We start from the raw sequence: 21,536 nt of genomic DNA on the forward strand, positions 1-21,536 counted from the left end.
CTGATTCTATTACTGAACACAAGCACACTGACATCAGTGGGTGTAAATGTAATTTATTACATATATTTAAAACCATTTTATTTTTATTTTTGCTGTGAAGTTAGCTTTCAGTTCATTCAGTAACACGCATTCGGCTGTGCCAGATCAAGTTCTTTATTGTAAATGCTGGAAAAGGAAAGAATGAGAAGAAACACTTTCATAGTTTTAAGGTGGAAGAGGTGCACTGAATGCCTGTTAATAGCATAATCCCTTGCTCTATGGTGCCTTTAAAGTCATAAAAATATAAGATGAGGGACAAAGCTCTATTTGAAAACCAGAAAAATAAAAACAGAAGCAGATAGTCATAAATGATACACCATGAGGACAGCTTTGATAATACTAAATACAAAAAATACATGGGAAATGTAAATCCCTCCATCTGTTTCATGCGATGCACTCAAAACAGACAAGAAAACAAAGAAACAGGTTAATAAATTAAACACACAAAATTAACAAGTGCATGACAACCATGACTGTTCTAGTGTTAGATGTAGCGCTGTTTGTCCCAACACCTCCTGTATTAGGCGGTGCTTCTGGCTTGTGATCCTGTCTATGGGTCCGATCCTAAAATTGATGAGGAATACATACATGTTATACTGCATATACATATCTATAAACAGATTCAAGTCCCTTTGTGGTGTTTCTGTGTATGGCTGCCTCTCTCTGGTCTCCAACCGTCTAACTAATAATACTGACCTGGAAAAAAAAAAAAAAAGAGGACTGGATCAGCTGGAAACATCCAGTGACTACCAGGGTCTGATCTGGACTAGACCAACAGATCACAGAATTTACGAACTGAGTGATGGACAAGTGATATTTTACCCCCCAACATGAACCAAAAAAACTAAACCAAGCTCTTCATTTTTAAATGCATATAAAAATGTACCTATGATTTTGCTAATGTTTTTCTTGCATTGTGGGAGGGGGATGAGTTGGGTCTGAGTCAATGGGCCTGGTTGGTTGGTTGGTTAGCCAGTCTTTGAGTCTTTCAGGTAGGAGGGGAGGGGCAGAGTCAACAGAGGGACCAGGGGAGGAACTAGTTGGGTCATGCTGTCTGATCACCGCTGTTTGAGCAGTGCTCTGTACATGGCGAAGCCTAGCACGGCAAACACGGTGGCACCGACACTCGCTCTCAGCCAGAAGGTGGAGTTCTTCAGGTCTGCCTGGGCCATGTGCCTGTGAGAGGAATACCAAGACAGAAGGCAGGTGAGCGGGAAAAATGCAGCAAGAAAAAGAGGAAGCAGCATGAAACACGGTGGTTCCAATATTTCTTTTTTTTTTCCATTTGTAAAACCACAGCAGGATGAGTTGCCAAATGACAAAACAAAGTCATGTGCTCTCTTCTGTGGAAACACTCTAAATCAGGACAATAAATGACCAATATCAGTGCCCTGTGATACCAACTTGAAACAGGAACACATGCTGTTTTTTGACATTTGGTTTGGTTTTGATTTGGGGAAACAGGACCAAAGCAGTTGGGTGACAAGAAGAGAGGACGTTGGATTTATGAGAAGCAGCTGCTATAAAATCGCACTGGGAGGCAGAAAAAACTAGACAGAATATAAATGATGATTACTGAGATAGTATGGGGTCCTGGAGGTGTCACAGATGGGGAAAAAAAAAAAGCTATTTTGCTCTTGATTTGATATTATTCCAAAATAAATCCATATTAAATCTAAGTGATCACTGGCGAGATATGAGTGTGAAAGGACACAACACTACTGGCATGAAAGTGATTAGTTTGGCAACAAATTATTAATTCATGAGCACACATCTTTTAATTGTGGGCACAAATTTTGACACCTGCAGGGCACCGTTAAAACAGGTTTACACCTGACCCACCAAACAAAACTCCACCTGACCTGGCAAGAAACACAAACACTGGGGAACTGTTGTAATAAAAGCAAAGCAAAGCAATGACGTCGACAGCAAAGCAGAAACAGAGAAATCCAAGGATTATATGTTGGTGTATGGCTTCATCAGTGACTTTAGACTGCAAATTAAAACCTTCCAGCAGCTGATCAGGGTGCAGCTGACTGGTCTACAGTTAAGCCCACACACACACACAAATATAATATACAATACACAATATGCCCAGATCGTTTGTGCTCCCTTGAGCAGCCTTTAAACTTAAAGACCCAATAAGTCTCTCTGTCCCTTCAGGACATAAATATCAATAAAAGCTGTTAAAATGATGCTCCACCAACCTGTTGGCAAATGCAGGATAGTCACATTTTCCCAGCAATTATCCTAATGAAGTGTACTCGCCTGTCTATCCACATGTATAATATACAGTATAACATCTGTCTCTGTGGATGTGGTTACTGCCTTTACCTGTCTGAGGGAATTAGCTGCTCAGCAGAGGCTTCCATAAAGATGGACCCCTCCACGTTGGAGACGGCTGAAACCTGCTGCGTCAGGATGAAATCCTCCTCTGACAGCAGCCAGCCCCCCACAGCCTCCACCCAGCCCAGCAGCCTTTCACACACACATACACACACACACAGTCACACACAGTCACACAGTGGCCCTGGGTGTGCTCGCATGCGCACACACACACACACACACACACACACACACACACACACACACACACACACACACACACACACAAATATAGTAGGTAGATGTGGGTAATACCTCAATATAATATTGATCCATTAGCATTTAAACTGATAATCAACTTTTTTTTCAGATTAAATTCTTTGGTTGGTCTAGAATATATCTAAAAAATGTCTTTACAAGTTTTCAGAGCCTAAGGTGTTGTCTTTATATAAACTGTTTCATCTGACCAACAGTCTAAACCCCAGAGGTACTCAATTTATTACTATAGTGGACTATGAAAACCATCAACTTATTCACATTTAAGAGACAGAAACCAGAGAACTGTTATACATGTCTAAAAAAAAAATAGTTGACATGATTAAGTGTTTATCCAAAAAATAATAATAATAATAATAATTTGACTGATTGAGTACCTCTAATACTGACACTGTCATGTGACACTAAATGTCATGTGGGATTTAGTTGTCATAATATTATAATATAAAAAAGCATTAATGTTGTGTTAGCCTTCTTATATTGAATTGATCTGACTGCTGAACTAAAACAATGAATGCCTGTATTTGCTTTTCTACCACAATGTACATTCATTAATGTTACTAACAAATGATTTAGATTTTTTTTTTCTTTTACGTTTTTGATTTTATTTATTTATTTTTTTTTTATTTCAAAATATCACCTTGACATGAACAAGGTGAAAAACAATTCTGATATTTCATTTTTCAAATACCTAACCTTAGAGCTGGGAAACAACATCAAAATAAAATGTATGTTGTGCTCTAAAGTTATATATCATTAGGTTTTTGGTTGACTGAGATTCGGTTGATTCTGTTTCTTGGCCACATTACTAATGATTCTATTGGAAAGGTGAAATTTTACTACATTAGATGAAATATTCTATTTATACTAAGTGTTATACTGTCAGTGAGCAATAGAATATCTTCATCAATTTCATCAGTATCACCCAGCTCTACCCAGCCTGAAAAGTAGGAATTTCACCACCCAAACCCTTAAAGCACAAGCTCAACAAAGAGTGCAACCATACCTGGTCAAATGCCACTGCACACTTCAAACAATGAAAAGCTACACACACACACACACACACACCATCCACAACCACATATCCAAACTGTACACACCACATGGCAGACAGACTAGAAATGTTATGGATCTCTTTGTTGCCAAGAAAAGTTAATTTAAATGAAGCAATTTTCTTCACCTTTAAGTGTGAGTTTCTTTAGAAATATATTACATCTCCACTCTCTGTTCAGTTTACCAGTTTTTTTCCTGCTTTCTCTTTTGCGTATTTTGCAGACATTGTTTGGCAGCTGCCATATGTTTATGTTTATGTTTATATATTTATTAAGTGCAAACCAATACATATTGCCAGGGACTAACACTTCCTGCTCAGTTAATTTCACATGTTTTTGAACACACGCCTCTGGGGACTTTGTTCTATTGTTGCTTATATCAGAATAGCACACTATGCATGATGACTTTGATTACCAACTGAATTCATACCATGTTAAATAAAAATAACATAATCCCAGACAACCAACCCACTTTTGAGAAAACACTTTGGGCATTCAATGTGGTGTGTCAGCCTCTTGCACTGCCAGGGGTGGCCTGTTTAGTAACATGCTATTAATAGTAACAGAGATTAAAAAGGCATCAACAGAGGGGGTTGGTGCTGGATGCAACCCTACAAGAGGTAGCTCTGCCTGAGTCTGTGAACACACATCCAGATGTTCAGGCCATCTTGGGGTTAAAACATTTTTTTTTGGGGGGGGGGGGGAATCAAACATATGACACACTTCTGCCCCATCCAGCACCATAAACAGCCATTCAAACCCTGCATTTAGATTCAGTAATACCACCCCATCTTAATCAAAACACCAAGCTCTCTTGACTGTGGAGGTGGACTGATGAAAATATCCCCAGCTGCCAGTAGATGGCAATATTTTACAGAGGACTGAAGCATGCCATTGGTTACCCAGAGAGAGGTGGAAAGCAAGTGAACATGCAGCATAAAGAGCAGGCAGATTAGCAGAGGGTGAGCACATGCAAGAGGAAGAGAAAGACAGGCAGCCAAAAACATGTGTGTGAACACCTATAGAGGGGAAGGAAAAACACAAAGACAGGAAATACAAAATAGGAAAACAGGATGAAATGACAGGGAGATTGGTACAGTGCAATACAAACAATTTAAACATCAAAGAAACACATTTTAAAATTAAACATCCGACTATTAAATTTATGAAATCTTAACCCACAGGAGAAGCAGTGAAATAGATATTTAAATTTGGGGTGTTGTCACAAACTGTAGTTACACAAAGTGTAGGTACAATTAAAGAAACACCTGTGCCCTTCAAAATAAAGTGTCTCCTGCAGGCGCTGACTTCAGTGTTAAGAATGGAAATGAAGACAAAGTAAGACTGAAAACATCAAAGATAATCACTCAAACACTTTTTGATAATTGATGAAGGATGGTGCCATGGAGAAATTAATAGACAGAAAGAATTTCTATACTTAAATCACATGTCAAACATGCAGACATGCAGATTTCAATGAGGTTTTCAGTTTGAGTGAAACACAAACCAAAGAGAGTGAATGTGTTTCTCTCATTTTCTATGCTAATAATACGCTTGTTAGTCAAGATTTACTGTTTGCATATCCACTGCAGGACAGGTAGGGGCAAACATCACTCACTTAACGCGTAATTGTGAACTTTCACACCTGGAATCCATGATTCATTTTTAATCACATGAAACTTAATTAATTTTTTTTTGATTTTCAAGTGCCTTGTGACTGGATTTGATATTTGGTCACCATATAAATCACCATTAAATAGTCAGCCAACATGAATATGGTGTATTGTAGTAATGACAGCATTACGACAATCTATAAAATAATAAATTAATTAAATAGCAAATGTGCCAAAAACCATCCAAAATACAAAAAAAGGACAACCTATTCTTTTAAATGAAATGGAAAATATTCAAATTCACATCTTTTCAATCTAATTTTACAACATTTTTGTGTTATGTATTAGGAGTTAAGTTTACACTACACAAGCAAATAACTTCATGCATTTTCCACACGGATTGTGACACACCGTTACCTCCCTGGCTAGCAGCCTGTGTGTTAGCTGGCACAGCACGGTCATACTTCTCTGTGTGAGACTGTACAGAGAGCAGGTGGGCTGGCTGGAGCTGGAGCAAAGACCAAAATACCTAACATGACTAATGGGTTTGAGGTATATGATGGAGGAAGTGAAAAAAACTTCAGTTCACTTTTGATTTGCATGTGACACAACATGCAAATCTGAGGCTGAACGTACTCGTGTCTACAGTGATTGATTGACAGGTGACTGGTCTGTGTGTAAAGTAGACTTTTGGAAAGAAGTTTTTAGTATTGTACTAACTTATAAATATTCTTTTAGAAACTAAAATATTTTTATTTCTTGTATATTCACTGGATCTTATTTTGAGAGCAAAAGAGCATACATTTATTGACAAGTGTATATTGCAAGCAAAGCTACTTATTGCTCTGAATTTGAAAAAGCAATAAGCCAAATAATGATGTCTGGGTTAAAAATATAGCACTGCATGGGAATGGAAAAAAATGACACACTTTGGGAGTTGAAGTCAGAGTTTACAAAGAAATATGGACACACTGATGTTGGGAATCCCCTTGTGAATCGCGTATTGAGTCGTGTTTAAACTATGATATAATGGTATGCACTTTGCACAAGGTGAAATGGTTGTTATTTAGTTTTCATTTTTATTCTAATTCTTTTTAATTTTCTTAAATTTGTATTTTGTGTTTTTTTACATAACTTATATGTAACAATAGAGAACAGCAGAGAGAGTGAGAGGAGAGTGTCTTTGTTTATTTTTTTCCAAATTCTATTTTTGTATACTTTAAATATATGATAGAAAAGGGAATGCCTATTTGTTGGAAAAATGTATAATTATACAGAAGTATTAAATCACACATTTAATTGAATAAAATGTATATTAAATGAAAATTTGATTTGTATCTAGTTAGATTAAATTTAAAAAATATATTGCATCAAACCACATGCTCATACTGTGGTTGTTTATTTTTTTTTAACAGTTGCTACTGTTTAGCACCAGTTTTACTCAATAATCCAGTGATGACCATATAATTAGTTTTATTTATGCATTTATGCAGTTGGTGACCATTCCTTGTACTATGATGACTTGTACAACAAATAGCTAAGAGCTACCTTTAGCTTTAGGATGTTTTGAGAATACAGTATGTGGATTTCCCAAAAAATGGTTCTCATATATTTTGCTGGTCAGTTTGGAAAAAAAACGAAAAAAAAAAACCAAACAAACATAAAAAAACAGCTTTGGTTAGTGATTTTACAACCAAATTGTGAATAAGGGTCCTCCTTGCTGAGGTGTAGCTGAGCAGACAGCTAATCCCTGTGTCTTGACATCTATGTGGGAACACCGGCAAACAAAAAAAGCATAATTCAACACCACTAATGGGAGATCATACTTTTGATTTAAACAATATTCTAGCGCAAGGCATCACTTCCATCACTTTTAAAAACCCTTTTCCCTGCAGTGGATACGATGTGTAAATCTGACCACTGGCAAGCACTGAAGGAAGCAGAGGATCTGTCAACATCACCAGTGTTAGAGAGCTTGGGTGAAAAAGGAGCCCCTCTGTGACTCATCCTGGAGGAGGGTGACAGACACAGAGAGGAGGGATGAGTCTATGTTAAACACTAGAGCTTATTCTAGGTATGAACCTGTTGAAAACGACCCTGCGGAGTTGGGCCTTAATACTGCGCAGCAGCTCCAACTTGAGGAGGTTCTGACACAGGCAATAGGTGCACCTGTTGCAGGCACACATGCAGCGGAGGCGGGCGTGGCTGCGGAAAGACACACAAAAATGCGTGTATTCACCACCATACAAAGACAACACGTACCACAGAACGCACACGGAGGAGGCGGAGGAGGCCAAGGCTGCTGGATAGAAACCTCAACCATGTTTAACCACTAGACTAGAAGAAAGCAGGACCTACTGTACTGCTGCCCTTTTCCTCCACCTCCCCAACTCTTTCAAAACATTAATCAAAGTATAAACAAGCAAATAGCTATAATGAAGTTTCAAGGGCTAAAGCTTAAAGGAAAAACAAGGAAACAAAAGGAGAGGAAAACTACAAAGAAAGAAGGGAACAGTCACATAAGCAAAGGAAAAAAATCCACAAAATCTCCCAAAATCTGTTTTTATGTCTGACCACTGCAACCTCTCTGACCAATTCCCCACTACATAAACTACAGCCAGTTCATGAAGATAAAGCATTAGATTTTAGACTGGTCTGTAGTGTTAGGCCAGTCTCAAGTTTGCTCTTAGATGAATCCAAAGTAAGACACTGAAATTAAAACCTGACTTATTTTAAACCTAATAAGTGACCCACCTGATCCACAGGCTGATTCTGAGCTAACAGCCTAACCATCACTGACACCTGACCCAGTGGCAACAAAAGGTCAAAAAAAAAAATAAATAAATAAAAATAGGGAGATAGCTCATAATTTGTGTTTTGCAAACAATGCTATGGAGAGAATGAGTTTTAAGAGACGACAGTAACCTGTCGGAAACATCCAGCAGTGAGGACATTGTCAGTCCTTTTCATTTGTCCAGGAAATATCCTGAGCCTACCTGAAGTCCTGAGCACTGCTACATTAACAAGGCACACATATTTTTATCATGTTAACATTATTTAAAAAGTACCTCAGGGTGGAAGGTCTGTGCTGGGCTGACAGCTTAAACAACTTATTTGTGAATCATTTATTTGGTGTTTGTGCCAGAATTCACCCTCTAACAGTAGATTAGTTTACTGCTTGTTGAGCACTTAAACTCATACCCTATATTAGTGCAGCAGATCCAATTGTATCAGAATCTAAACAGGATATCTGGCCCTGCTGAAATGACATTTATTGGACATGTCCCATTGAGTGCTAATTAATCTACTGTGAGATCTAATCTGATCAGAGAGCTTTGAGGGGATAAGACACTCACAGGGTCGATAAAGTCAAAGGATTGACCTCACTGAATTACAGGCAGGGACTTCCATGATGGCACACACACATACACACAGGTGCAACTTACAAGTGAGCATAAAGGACGTGCAGTAGAGTGCGCATTTAATTTGTTTTGGGTGTTAGGTCGAGAAGTGAGGAAACTGAGGTCCTCGCCACTGAGTGCAGTAGAAAGCTGATTCCAAAAGATTTTCAAGGCCAACATGTCACTGCCTGTCCTGACACTTACATCCAGGAGAGAGGTAAAAGTGGATAGGTATATGTGGGAAAAGACGGGTGTGGATGGGTGGATAAGGATGCAGGACTAAGAGGTGTAAAGGGTGAAGCCACAGAGATGTCTAATACTCACGGATACATGGCCATGGTGGTGAGTCTAGTGTAGATGTCTTTGTTGGGGGCGTCGGTCGAGTTGCACGTGAATGGCTGAGGTGGGTGGAGCTTGTGCTTTCGGCAGAACTCATGCGGTGAAAGGCTGTAGTGCTGCCGAACTTCATGCAGGTCCGACTTGGCAGCGATCACCACACACGGCGTCTTGCTGTCAATGAAGTATTGCTGCCAAACACAAGCGTTAAATGTTTAGGCTGTATAAAGCCAAACTTCAGTGCTTCTGATAAACTTTTATATTTATATTATTTTTTTCTGTCTACTGAAACGTATGTAATCTACAAACCTTGTACACTTTGGCGCAGTATTCGAAAGAGCGTGGACTGTTGATGTCATACACCAGGCAGACCACGTCACAGGCTAAGTCCGTCTCTGACAGGAAGTCAAAATCTGGCATCACCTCATGGAGCTTTTAGTGCACAGACAAGACAGGGAACAGAAAGAGAGACAGATGGACGGATTAACATTCTGCAGAGGACTAATACACAGTAAAGTGTAACACAATAAGATTATGAAACAGTAATCCAAAGAGCAGATAATGAGATGATTCCTGTGAGTGAACGGCTCTTACCAGCAGGTACTTCTCCTGACCATAAACATAGGTTGTGCTGATGGCATAGAGGGACTTGTGGTCTTCTCTAATCCGCCTCTGTCGCTGTGGTGAAAAATAAACAAGGTCAATTACAAACATCATTCAAGGCTATTTACATGTTTACGAGCTGGTCCCCTTCAACCATGGCTTGGTTCATCTTTGCCAACTCTGAAGTAACAGTTCAGCTCTTCAGTTAACCCAGCTTGCGACCAAAGTGGTGTGACACCAACTTCAGTAGGACACACGTTTTGCAATTCTCCCAACATTAAGTGGGTATTTATCCAGCTGTTTTTTTATGAGCTTTATCAATTTGTTCATTAAAATAACCCTGCGTGGAAATGCCAGAAATATATCACAAAATATCACAAAGTGTTTATGCTTTGCTGAGGCGGAAAAGGTAGCGAATCGATAAAAGCTAAATGCAATGAAGTGTAACAGAAACAGATTTAGCAAATAAATCACTAAACATGAATCATGTGACTTAAATTACCACTGAAAATAGCAGCAGATGAGACTGTAACGGCCCTAAGATGAATACATGAAACAACATCAACAACAAGTAATGCCACATTTTCATATTATTTCCCCCATTTCAGGTCTGACTTGTGGTTTTTAATTAGATCCTCTGCCCTGTATTCTGCAATAGTTCAATGCCACTCAACTAGAAAAATAGCACCAGCTGTTTATCTTGATAAACCAACTCCTTCTATTCGCTCCACGGAAACCCACTGAATGTCTGTTATTGGACTAAAATCTTCCAATTTGTTTTAAGTTCGAGAGAAGTCACACAAACTAGATCCAATCCAGGCTTAAATCTTAAAATATGCCGTCAAACAATCAATATAATTTAGTCTCTTTTGAAATATTGTTAGCAAGCAGAGGTACCCACTTATCAGATGTGATGCACCTCCAATGTGAAAAAGTTACGTAATTTGGCAACCTTGTAGAGGTTATTTCAGTAAGGCAAGCTCATGGCCTGTTGATGGAAAATAAAAACACTGAAGGATATTCAGTGTCTTTACATGCTGTCTGTTTGAAGTATATTTAAAAGCTCTCAAACTAAAATCATATTCTTAAATTCACCATGCATCAGGTTTGTTAGGTGGCACAAACAGATGATCAGGGTTCACCATTTCTTTCCAGCATTATTAAACTGTACTCTACGTTGCAAATGAAACTAGGCAATGACTCATTATCTCCTAAATTTGTATATTTTGTTTTTAGAGCATTTTTTAAATTTCACTTCAAATGTAAAATGTTGGTCACATTACAACCATCCTTTTGAAACTGAGTAAATTATAAGGCATGTCCAGAGAGTTAGAAATTACAATAAAGTTTACAGGATGTTTAAAAGGACTGTCATCAGTGATTTCCACCAACCTGCAGATTTCTGCCCAGGAACGCTTGGAGGAAACCGCTCTTCCCACTGCCCCGCGCCCCCAGTACGTTGCAGCGGAAGACGCTGCGCTGGGTCTGTTTCTTCTGCAGATCAATACGCTTGTTACGTGTCACTGAAAGAAAAGGGAAGGCAAGAATATACAATGAAGATTGGAAACATACAGTAATATTCATGCATTCTTTTGTCACAAAAATTTGATAAGGAGCAAAACTAAAAGTCAATTTAGAGAAAGAAAACATAACTGAAGAAGAAAAAAGTAAGAGTGGTAGTGATCATTGGTACTTTAATTCTGTACACTGTTAATTAATATTTACTACTTGCTTGTAAGACAATCACACAATTCTACTAGTAACAAAACACCACAAGAGAGTTTAATTTAATTATAATCTCTCACCTGTAATGGCAGCTGCTTGGGACTCCTGTTCGTAGATGATGGAGTAGCCCAGGTAACCTAAATACTCTAAACTACGCTGTACATCCAGATATGTTGTTAACCTACCACAGAAAACACACAAGGCATGATGAGTCCAGCGGTATTAGTTTTAGATTTACACGAGTAAGATGTTCAGTGTGTTCTACTAGCATGTCTGTCCTGCAGTGAAAGTATTTAGATTGTATAAAATCAAATAGCTACGTGTGTATGTGTATTAATAGATGTGTTCCACACTCACGTCCACTGCGAGAGGTATCCCTGGTATGTGATCCATCCTTGATCGTTTGTGCAAACCGTGTTGTTGACATCTGGGCCCCACGGCATGTAGGGAAATACTTTGAACAAGTCCTTCACCTCCTCTGGCGACAGTGCGCAATCTCTGTCCTGGATCATGCAAAGTGCACAAAAACCAACACACATAAATTTAAGTCTGGATTCTCTTTGGACTTAAAAAAATAACATGAGTGACAAGTGAAATGCATAAGAATTAGCACAGGGAGCCAGAGAACTTTTTCAAATAACTGAGCATAAGTGGTCATCCTTGAAAAATATAAACTGCATTTATTTATTCATATTATTGATTATTATTATCAATGATTATTATTGTTGATTATTATTATTGATTATTATTATTAGGGTTGGGCTATTTAACCACACACTTCATCTTGCTCATGTCATTCAATTTGATACTTTCACCAATCTGAGTATTCATGAACTATTCCCTTTAAAGCAATACTACAGTCCACCCCATCCAAATAATCTTAGTCCACATTTACTAAAAGCGAAGCTGACGATATGGATGACACGGACACAAACGCTGCACCTAAGGCTGCCTCCACACTAATCCGTTTTAGCTGTAAACTGCATCACTTTTGCTACGTTTACTATCCTCACTTCTCCAGGGTGTTCAAGCCCCTAATACAGAGACTTTTGGAAAAGCTGCTGGCCTTGTGTTAGATTGAAAACTCTGGGGTCATGCTGTCGTCTGGACGGGCAGAAACAAAAGACTTTTGGAAAACAATGACACAGACACAAGCCTCACCTCCTGACTGGGTTTAATTAGTCACGACTACCAGACGGTGAATATGAATAGTGACCAAAGGTAACACCACCAATTTGTTCACAGACATATAAGAATTAAAGTAATCATTCATTAATTGTAAATTGAGGTAAAATAATGAAAAATAATTAATAATGAAATAATTGTGATATTGATTTGAAGTCATATCACCCAGCCCCAGTATGATGAACAATAATAATCAAGAAATCTAAATTTGAAGACACTCCACCATGTATGTTCAACAACAGGGAAACATGAGAAGTGTGACCACTCACTTTGTCATGCTTGTCAAACACACTCTGAAGGAAGAGGTAAGCGTTGTGATTAAACTCTGTGGTGCAGTCCTCAGGGACCTTTAACCTGGAACCAACGGACAGACACATACATTTTTAATAGAAAGCTCTGAAGCACTGACCAAGATTTCTTTGTCATACAGGGACTGAATAATTTCTTTGGGTTTCAGACTATTGTTCGATTCAAACAAGCTATTTGAAAACATCTCCTGAGTCTGTGGGAAATAATGACAGCCATCTTTGAATAGTTTCTGTCATTTCCTCGACAAAACTGTTAAATATTGATAAATCAAGAAAATAACCTGCAAATTATTCAACGAAGTAACTAACTGTCAGAGAAAACCCTAAATATACAACAGTTTGGCCATTTTTATGCAAAAAGAACTCATCAACACTCATAACATCACAGCAGCAAGATCATCAATCAGGACACCCTTGTTAATTTAACAAGGTCAAAGAAAATCAACCTCTTCCCCGTCTCCACTCTACCTCACAAATAAATAAATTCCACAAAACATTCTTTAAATCTGGACTTACATGGGGAACAGATATTCCTGTGTGAGCTCCAGGTCATCGTCATAACCAAACCTCCTCAGCACAGTCCAAGTGGTCTCGTGACGACCTCGCTGTATGAAGAGGGTGTGCAGAAACAGGAAGCCTGCAATAAAGAGCCAATGAGGCAGGGGTCAGCATTCAAAAAAGATGACTACGTGGCAATGATGTTCACTGTCATAAAAGAATGGACTGAAAAGAGGAGCAGAAAAGAGGGACTGTTGAGGGGACATGAGGAGGGAGAAAACAGGAGAGAGTCTGACCTTTGAGTGTGAGTCCGTTGTCCTTGACTCCATCTGTCATGTTCCTCCTGACCACGTTCTTTACATCCTCTAAGGCCTGGGGCGCCAGTGGTGTATTGAAACATGTTCTCTACTCGCACACACACACACAACAAGCGATACCATTGACCCAAAGGAAGGTTCACAGATAGGTGCCATTGGAAAGCTGTTGGCTTGTCTAAACCTGCCTCCCCAAACCAGTCTGGCTAATTTCCCCTTATATTATACCACACAGCTTAATGAACAATTCCACAAGTTTGAACATCACAAAAATGATGTTCACAGTGACTCTATAAAGTGGAAAACATTACCTGGAAGAAGTTGAGCTCGCTGTCATTAAGGACGCCGTCATTGTCCAGATCAGACACTTTAAAGATTCTAGTTAGAGCCTTAATGCAAGAAGGCTTCAGCTGTAATAGAGAAGAAATGCATTCATTTAGGTTACATCTACTTCCATAATCACACACATTTAAATTGTGGCAGCCAACTTTAGCGATTCAGCTTTTTCTCTCCCGATAGAATTCAGTAAAATAGCTTCACGACTACATGCCAATCTGATAGCAGCACTCTCTGTACAAATCTGTACACCTCACTGGAGCATGAGTAACATGAAACCAGTGGTTTCTGTGTGTTAAGTGGAGCAGTAGACTCATTATTATGTTCACATGATCAATTTCCTTCCATCTTTTGGCTGACTGTTTGCGGGCGGGTCCTCATGTGCAGCAGCGTTGCGTGTCAAATTTGCTGAGCTACTGTTGGACACAGAGCAGAGAGCATGTCTATCTTTCACTGAGAGCTGTTAAGCCAAATGAACTCCTCATTCGTTTCCTATTTGGACCCTACCCTGTGTCAGGCGGCGTTCAATTATTTTGTCATTACTAGTTTCTTTCACTCACATACACAGAGTAATTGTAGCCTGGAAACTAATAAGCACTTCTTGTGACACTGTGGCACTAAATAGTCAGTCAGGTCAGTGGCCCACCACCATTGATGGAATACTGAATTTTAAAATGATAATGACAAAGAAACAAATTTGCAGCCGTTTCAAATCAGTGCATCCTAACTAACTTCAAGTATGACTATTTTACACTTTTATAACTGGTGCAATCCTGCCTGCTGTGCATTGGGAATATTATTATTATATAATATAATAATATATTATATTCTAAATTGGCCTTTTTCACATTTATCATCACAATAGGAAAAGGTGTTCATAATGAAATTATTGATGGCTGAATTACATTTTGCTGCTTCGGGCTCCTGGTTTAGGTTTTCCACCAATATGGAGCACAGGCATCACTATGATCTGTCAAAAATATCTGTCATGAAAAGGTCTTTTGTACATTCTGGCTCACTGTCACACTGTCATGACTCACTGGGGTTCTTGACAATAATCTTTTAATAACTTATGTTATTAGTAACAACTATGAGAAGTTAAAATTCTGCATCAGCATCTACTGTGTAGAGCTCACCTCCTTCTCCTCTGGGCAGTACAGGGGTCCTGTTGGGTGAAGAACAGCCTTCTGGGCATAATAAAACAGCTCAGAGATGTTCTTCAGGTTTTTGGCAGAGCACTGAGGAAACAGAGGAAACATGTGTGTAAATCCCCTGGAGCAAAATTATCAGCAAATGTCAAATTTAACTATGAATGATTCATAGGGCTTCTACTATTTTATTTCCATTACATTCTACTTCACAACTTCCCATAAAACATCTGTGTATTTGCTCAAGTACAGAGCTTAGTTACAGCTCTAAGTTATACTGTACTTGACTAGAGTATTTAAATTTTATGCTACTTTATACTTATACTTCACTACGTTTCAAAGGCAGATGTTGTACTTTTTGCTCCGATACATTTATTTAGCAGTTGTTACTTTGCAGATGAAGATTTTGAAAAACCTATGAACCTCATTTATACAGCAAATTAAACCACACAGCAGAGTACAAAAGTCCTACTGCAGCCAGCTATGGCATTAAAACACTATCATTGACAGAGCCCACTTTGGCTGCTGAGTGAGTACTTTTACTTTTATACACCTATGTATATTTTTCTATACTTTTACTTGTACTACATTTACTGCTCCTTTTAATTCCGTAAAAGCTCCTAACAATTCTTTCACCACTGATAAAGAAACAAAGAATAAACCAGAAATGTAGGTAACTCAGAGCAAGCACTGAAACACTGGTCGAGATACTGGTATTTGTTGACAGTGAGTCCGACTCTCACCAGCTGTGTGACTGTATGTGCCTTCCCTCACGTCCCTCTCGTGTCCTTCTTTTAACCCTGTAACTAATCCAGCCGAGGAGGACGTGACTGAGCCGTCTCGGGCGACAGAGGGAAATTTGAATTTAATAGTAATGCAGACAGAAGCCAGCATCTTCAATGACAGCCATGCCTCTCAGCATACTCACAGTCAATCATTCAGCAAGCCTTGGCCTCAGAGCGCGGGGTTCAGTAATATAAATCTATTACTGACTCAGTCAGAGTGCAAGTGGAGTCAGGAGCTGGACTGCAGTCTAAGAGCAGCTGGCGGCTGATCTTTCCTACGCACAGCCAGCCGCACACCGACATTCACAGCTAGTATTGGATTTTCAATCAGCCTTTCATATTTCATTTGTCACTTCATCGCGCTCAAGTGCCTCATCACGGATGTATATGTGTGTGTGTGTGTGTGTGTGTGTGTGTGCGCTTTGGATTGATCTCTTACCTCTACACAGGTCTCAATATCCTGGTATTGATTCATGATTGGCAGGATGGTCTCCATGCTGCTGTGTTCCACCAGGTCTGACTTGTTCCCCACAAGGATCAATGGTACCCTGCCATTTAGTAAAACCATTTACAACTACATTAAAGAGCTGCAACAATTAGATGATCTGAAAATTAGCTAATTTGTTGATATATTTATCATTTAGGCAATCTTTTAAGTAAAAATGCTAAAGAGCACTGTGCCACAGACCTCCAAGAGCAAGTAAAAGTCCGATCAGAAGCTACACATTATACTATTTCAGTCACAGGGAATGTCTGGCAGGGAAGACAGACACATACACACAATCACACACCTATTACATTGGCATGTACACACCTGCTATCTTTGTCCGTTCTGTCATTTATGAGTGGAATCCAGTGGCTTGTCACCTAGAGGAGGAAAGAACAACATGAAACACTGTAGCTGATGCTAATTAAGATGAAAGGCATACAGAGTGTCCTGTTTCAAATTCTGGAAATACTAGTTACACATTTGATTAATTGTACTGAGCACAGAGAGAAACCATCCTCACCTTTTCAATTGACTTCTTGTTGTTGACTGAATAAACTATGCAGATAACATTTGCCTGTAAAGACAAAGAGCAGTATTAGCTTGGGATGCACATTAGACACAAACACATTATGTGAGGGTAAGAATTAAGTCAAACAAACCTTGGATATTTCTTGATACAGCTGCTCATCTGACTGTTCTGCTTCTAAAGGATATCAAAAATGCACATCAGTATAGAGTTTTACATGTTATCAACCCTTACTAACTGTTACCAAATCCCTTTTTCACTATTAACAATGTGTAGGCATCATTTGGTATGTCTTGTAATCATAGGACTGGGCTTTGTTTGGCCAGTTCCAATCAATTAAAAAAGCCTTCATCTGTCATGATATCCATGGTGTGTGTGTGTGTAGCAGCGGAGGGTTTACCTGAGTAGTCCACAATGTGTGTGGGCACCCTCTCTGGGGTGACATCAGCTGGGATGGTGATCTCCTCAGCTCGGAGGGGAACCTAGCAGACAGAGAACAATGATCCAATGATACAGTATTAACTTTCCAACCTAAATATACATTCAGTGTGTTCAGTGTGAGATAGGTGTCTGTGTGTGTGTACACTTAACAGCTGCCAGGATGATTTCTACCTTGTCTATCAGTCTGGTGATATGTTGGTACATACCTCATCAGGAAACTCTTCACTGACCAGAGACATTATCAGTGACGTCTTCCCCACTTTGGCTGTACATGAGAAAAGGGCAGAGGAAACACATTTTTAATACAATCTGGCATTAAACTCATCTTTTAAAGACCATGAGTCATTTACATGTGACCTCTCCACCATTTTTAATTCAGTGGTCTGGATATTGTGTTAAGTGACAGGGAACAGATAAGAGCAGCTGAAGAGGCTTGAGAGCAGAAGCCAAGAGTCACAGGTCTCTCACACCCAGTAAATTCCAGCACCAAGCAAAGCCACAATGCAAGGAGGAGAAACGTGGAAACATGGTGTGCAGTTACACCGACATAAACTGGTATAAGTGTTGACTTAATATTTCAATAGATGCATTCTCCCAACAACTTCTCCTGGTTTCTTTCAATGCACTGGAAAATACAGTGCCACTGCAATAAGGCAACTACTGCTCCATTTCAGAAATTACAAACTGGGTATGTACATGCACATTCAAGCCAAAACAAAGGGCAGGCCATGGGCTAAACAACAAGCAAACAATAAGAGATAAATGGACGGCTCACACACTGCAGTGGTGCTTGAAATGTCACTGGGTTTTGGTGCAATATATAATAATAAGTAGAAATTGGAGCCCTGCAGTGTGCCAGCTGTTTGTTTCCTATTTCAGTAATTACCCTACATTTTTACGTCCTACTAGGGGTTTACCACCACAACAAAATATACACCAGTAAAACTTATTGCAGGTGAACAAATTAGTTACTTCATCACTGAAATGACGACTAACAGAAAAGTTACTTTTTGATGATCAATTATTTGTTTTGGTTGTATTTAAGCAAAACTGCCAAATATTTGCTTGTTCCAACTTCTCAAATTTGAGGATTTGTTGCTTTTCTTAATTTGATATAATAGTAAACTGATTATCTTTGGGTTTTAGACTTTTGCTCAAATGAAACAAGATATTCTAGAGGAAGAAATTTTGATGGGAATTTGATACGATTTTTAATTAAAAATGAGATAAACCGAAAATGAAAATAGTCATTACCGGTAGTTGCAGTCCTATTTATATACTTAGAATCTCCTATCTACACTAGAATTAATACTGAAAAACAGGCACAAAACAAGCACCAAAAACAACAATACCCCCATCCACCGCTATTACAGCATGCCACCATATTAATCAACATAAATCTTTTAACAGCCATAACTTGCTAACTTATGCGTAACTTATTAGTCGATTGTTCAATTAGTCTACAGACTCAAGAATAATAGTTATTTCATAGTCATCAAAAGGTCATTTTACAAGCAGAAATAACAAACTTTTGCTGTTTCCACCTTCTAAGATGTAGGAATTTGCTTTTTTTCTCTCATTTACATCATTGTATATTGAATATCTTTGGACTTTTGGACTGTTGGTCAAACAAGATTTTTGGTTCTGTGGGAACTTACAACAGGCTTTTTTTGACATTTTATAGACCAAACATTAGCTAAAGAAATAGTCAACATATTAAATCAAAAGTAATCAATAATCAATAATTGTAGCCCTAATTTTTGCACTACCACTAGTGTCAGTGTCTGACACTGGTACTGTACTCTACTGAACTTCACAACATTGAGGTCGGCACGTAGCATTTTGGCTGCACCTCACTCAGGAACAGTCAGCACCTATCAACTCGCCTAATGTGGCAATGTAGGCCATCCTGCACAGCCACAACTGAAATATAAATAGTCCCAACAACACATGTGCTTTAAAGAGAACAAACACACCAGGTGAAGCACAGTTAGAAAGGATGGGACCTTTTGTCTTTTTGGCCTACTTCTGCTCCGACTCCAGCATTAAAAAGGTCAAGATCTTATGATCACAAACTAATAACCAATAACTATATACAGTTCATCTCTGTGTAAACCAGAGGTGAAACAATTAGTCGATCAACAGCAACTATTCTGAAAATCGATTAATCATTCAAGTCATTTATTAATACAAGATGTAAAACATTCTCTTGTCTCCAGTTTCCAATTAAGAGGATTTGCTGTGTTTCTTCATCTTATGTGAGAGCAATTTAAATATCTTTAGGGTTTTTGATACTGGTCAAACAAAACAAGAATTGTTAAGGTATTACCTTGGGCTTTTGGAAATGTGACTGTGAGAAATCCTACCTTTTAAAAGACCAAAGACTTCATCAAGAAAATAATCGACAGATTAATCAATGATGAGTGATAAATTCTGCAGGAGTAATTCTAATAATACTTACATTTTATACTGCAGAATCAAGCTAACTTAGCTATTATCTCTTTTTCCATTGTTCTTTTTTTCCTGTTGATTTTCGTTATATTAAGTATTTTTATCCAATCTAGTCAAATCCAATATAAAAGCCCTGCAGCAAATTCCACCTTCATAATGCTTTTCATATTTGTTCTTTGTTTTTTTATAAAGAACTAGTTAACCAATTAATACCAAGGGAGAATTGTGATATTGTTCTACATTGACTACAGTTTGTGCCTCATCCTCAGATCATGTCTGGTTATGGGAGGCAGTAGGCTGAGTGTTTGGACATGACAGCACATGGAAACACTGGGGAGATACCGTATTACTATGGTGAACCGTGTGATTTGTACTTCACTAGCTACCTAACGTCAAAGCACCAGACACTTACTCTCCTCAGACACTGGACGACTTACGGTCACTGTGAATGACTTTCTAACACTGTCCCGCTGAATTTCCCGGCCTCCCGGTTCACATATGATCCCAGTTAGATTCATTCACTTCGTCTGCTAGCAGTAGCATTAGCTCTCTCACTCTCATTAGCATCTCAGCTGCTAAACCATTCAACCGCCTCGAAATTGAAGACACCTGCTACTTACGTTCCCCCACAAGTAGTATCCTCACGTCCTTTCTCATGTTGAAGCGTGGTTTCCTCTGCAGAAAAGGACAAGTCTTTATTCTCTCATGTAGTCCTCGCCTGGCAGTTTACCTAACCGTCGGGCCTGCGCACTCGCGTCCTACCGCTGTCAAACTCCCGGCGCCTTTGTAGGACAAAACGGACGGACAGTTCTCGGATGCTGCTTCGCGCTTTCTGTGCGCTTACGTCTCAACTTGCGACTTCTCGACTTGGCAGAAATGCAATTTAAAAAGTCGCCTGTGGCACATGTGTCTGTAATTTCATGTTAAACACGCTCTTTTTGGCGCTTTCTTCTTAGCATTTCGCAACGGCTGTTTCATGGGCATGCCCGACCTCCAGTACCCGGCGACTACGGCAAGCAGTGCCGGACAAACTTCACATGATATTTCAAAACGCGTTAGGGTGTCCCTTCTTCCTCGTTGGTGTTTATCGACAGTTCGTACCCAGAACCTTCTTGCTGTGAGGCGACAGCGCTAACCACCAGGAACAGTAGATGATGCAGAAGAAAAAATAATTCTTATAGCTGAATCAGTTTCTTCTATAAACTTAATAATGTCTCCATATTTCTTGCCTGCTGTTTTCCCCCAAGAGACCTGACAATGAAAAGTCATTTTTCCTATAATGAAGAAGTGCGTGTTCATATGTCCTAATGAATGTCTTACCTTAAGAATTGGCTAATTGGACTTGTAGGTCTGCTTGTTTAATTTTGAGTGTTTGGCCAGAATGTGCACCTGCTCATTTCCCTCCACGCCAACATGGAGATACACCCTTTGTTTCCTTTCTGTTCATTATAAGGAATATTTCATTCATAATCTCTGTTCCAAATGATGATCTGCCAAATTGTATATGTGTTGTACTGAATAGATATCACATCTTCTCTAGTCACTGCAAGGCCAATATATTGCCAGTAGCTCTGTGGTATGTTACAAATGCAAATGGTCTGTTTTCTTAATATATCACTCACTCACTGGGATATATACTGCTGCCCCTGCACACCCTGCATGAGGATCTTTGAAGCTGTCTGTG

General features: G+C 39.0%; 1 protein-coding gene across 4 annotated transcripts; it reads right to left on the bottom strand.

Moving 5' to 3' along the window:
• Positions 1-33: 33 nt before the first annotated feature.
• rhot1a (ras homolog family member T1a) lies at positions 34-20,905 on the bottom strand. 4 transcript variants are annotated; one of them, XM_071473858.1, is made up of 21 exons: positions 20,473-20,905; positions 17,608-17,666; positions 17,361-17,442; positions 17,094-17,137; positions 16,955-17,008; positions 16,759-16,811; positions 16,384-16,492; positions 15,148-15,249; positions 13,987-14,085; positions 13,658-13,766; positions 13,380-13,500; positions 12,825-12,909; positions 11,728-11,873; positions 11,451-11,551; positions 11,038-11,168; positions 9,637-9,720; positions 9,352-9,474; positions 9,031-9,233; positions 7,388-7,510; positions 2,374-2,517; positions 34-1,215 (listed from the first exon to the last, which is right to left on the bottom strand). In XM_071473858.1, the coding sequence occupies exons 1-21, from the start codon at positions 20,507-20,509 to the stop codon at positions 1,098-1,100; spliced, it is 2,127 nt and encodes a 708-aa protein (XP_071329959.1). In that variant the 5' UTR covers positions 20,510-20,905; the 3' UTR covers positions 34-1,097. The 4 variants fall into 4 exon arrangements, with proteins under 4 accessions (XP_071329959.1, XP_071329956.1, XP_071329958.1 ...); XM_071473855.1 differs by lacking the exon at positions 2,374-2,517 and having other exon boundaries at positions 20,473-20,900; XM_071473856.1 differs by lacking the exons at positions 34-1,215; positions 2,374-2,517 and adding an exon at positions 4,388-4,711 and having other exon boundaries at positions 20,473-20,902.
• Between the last annotated feature and the right edge of the window lie 631 nt (positions 20,906-21,536).

This window comes from Trachinotus anak, unplaced genomic scaffold (assembly GCF_046630095.1).
Source record: "Trachinotus anak isolate AG129_WGS33_773 ecotype Australia unplaced genomic scaffold, CSIRO_AGI_Tana_v1 ptg000003l, whole genome shotgun sequence".
Classification (NCBI taxonomy): Eukaryota; Metazoa; Chordata; class Actinopteri; order Carangiformes; family Carangidae; genus Trachinotus; species Trachinotus anak.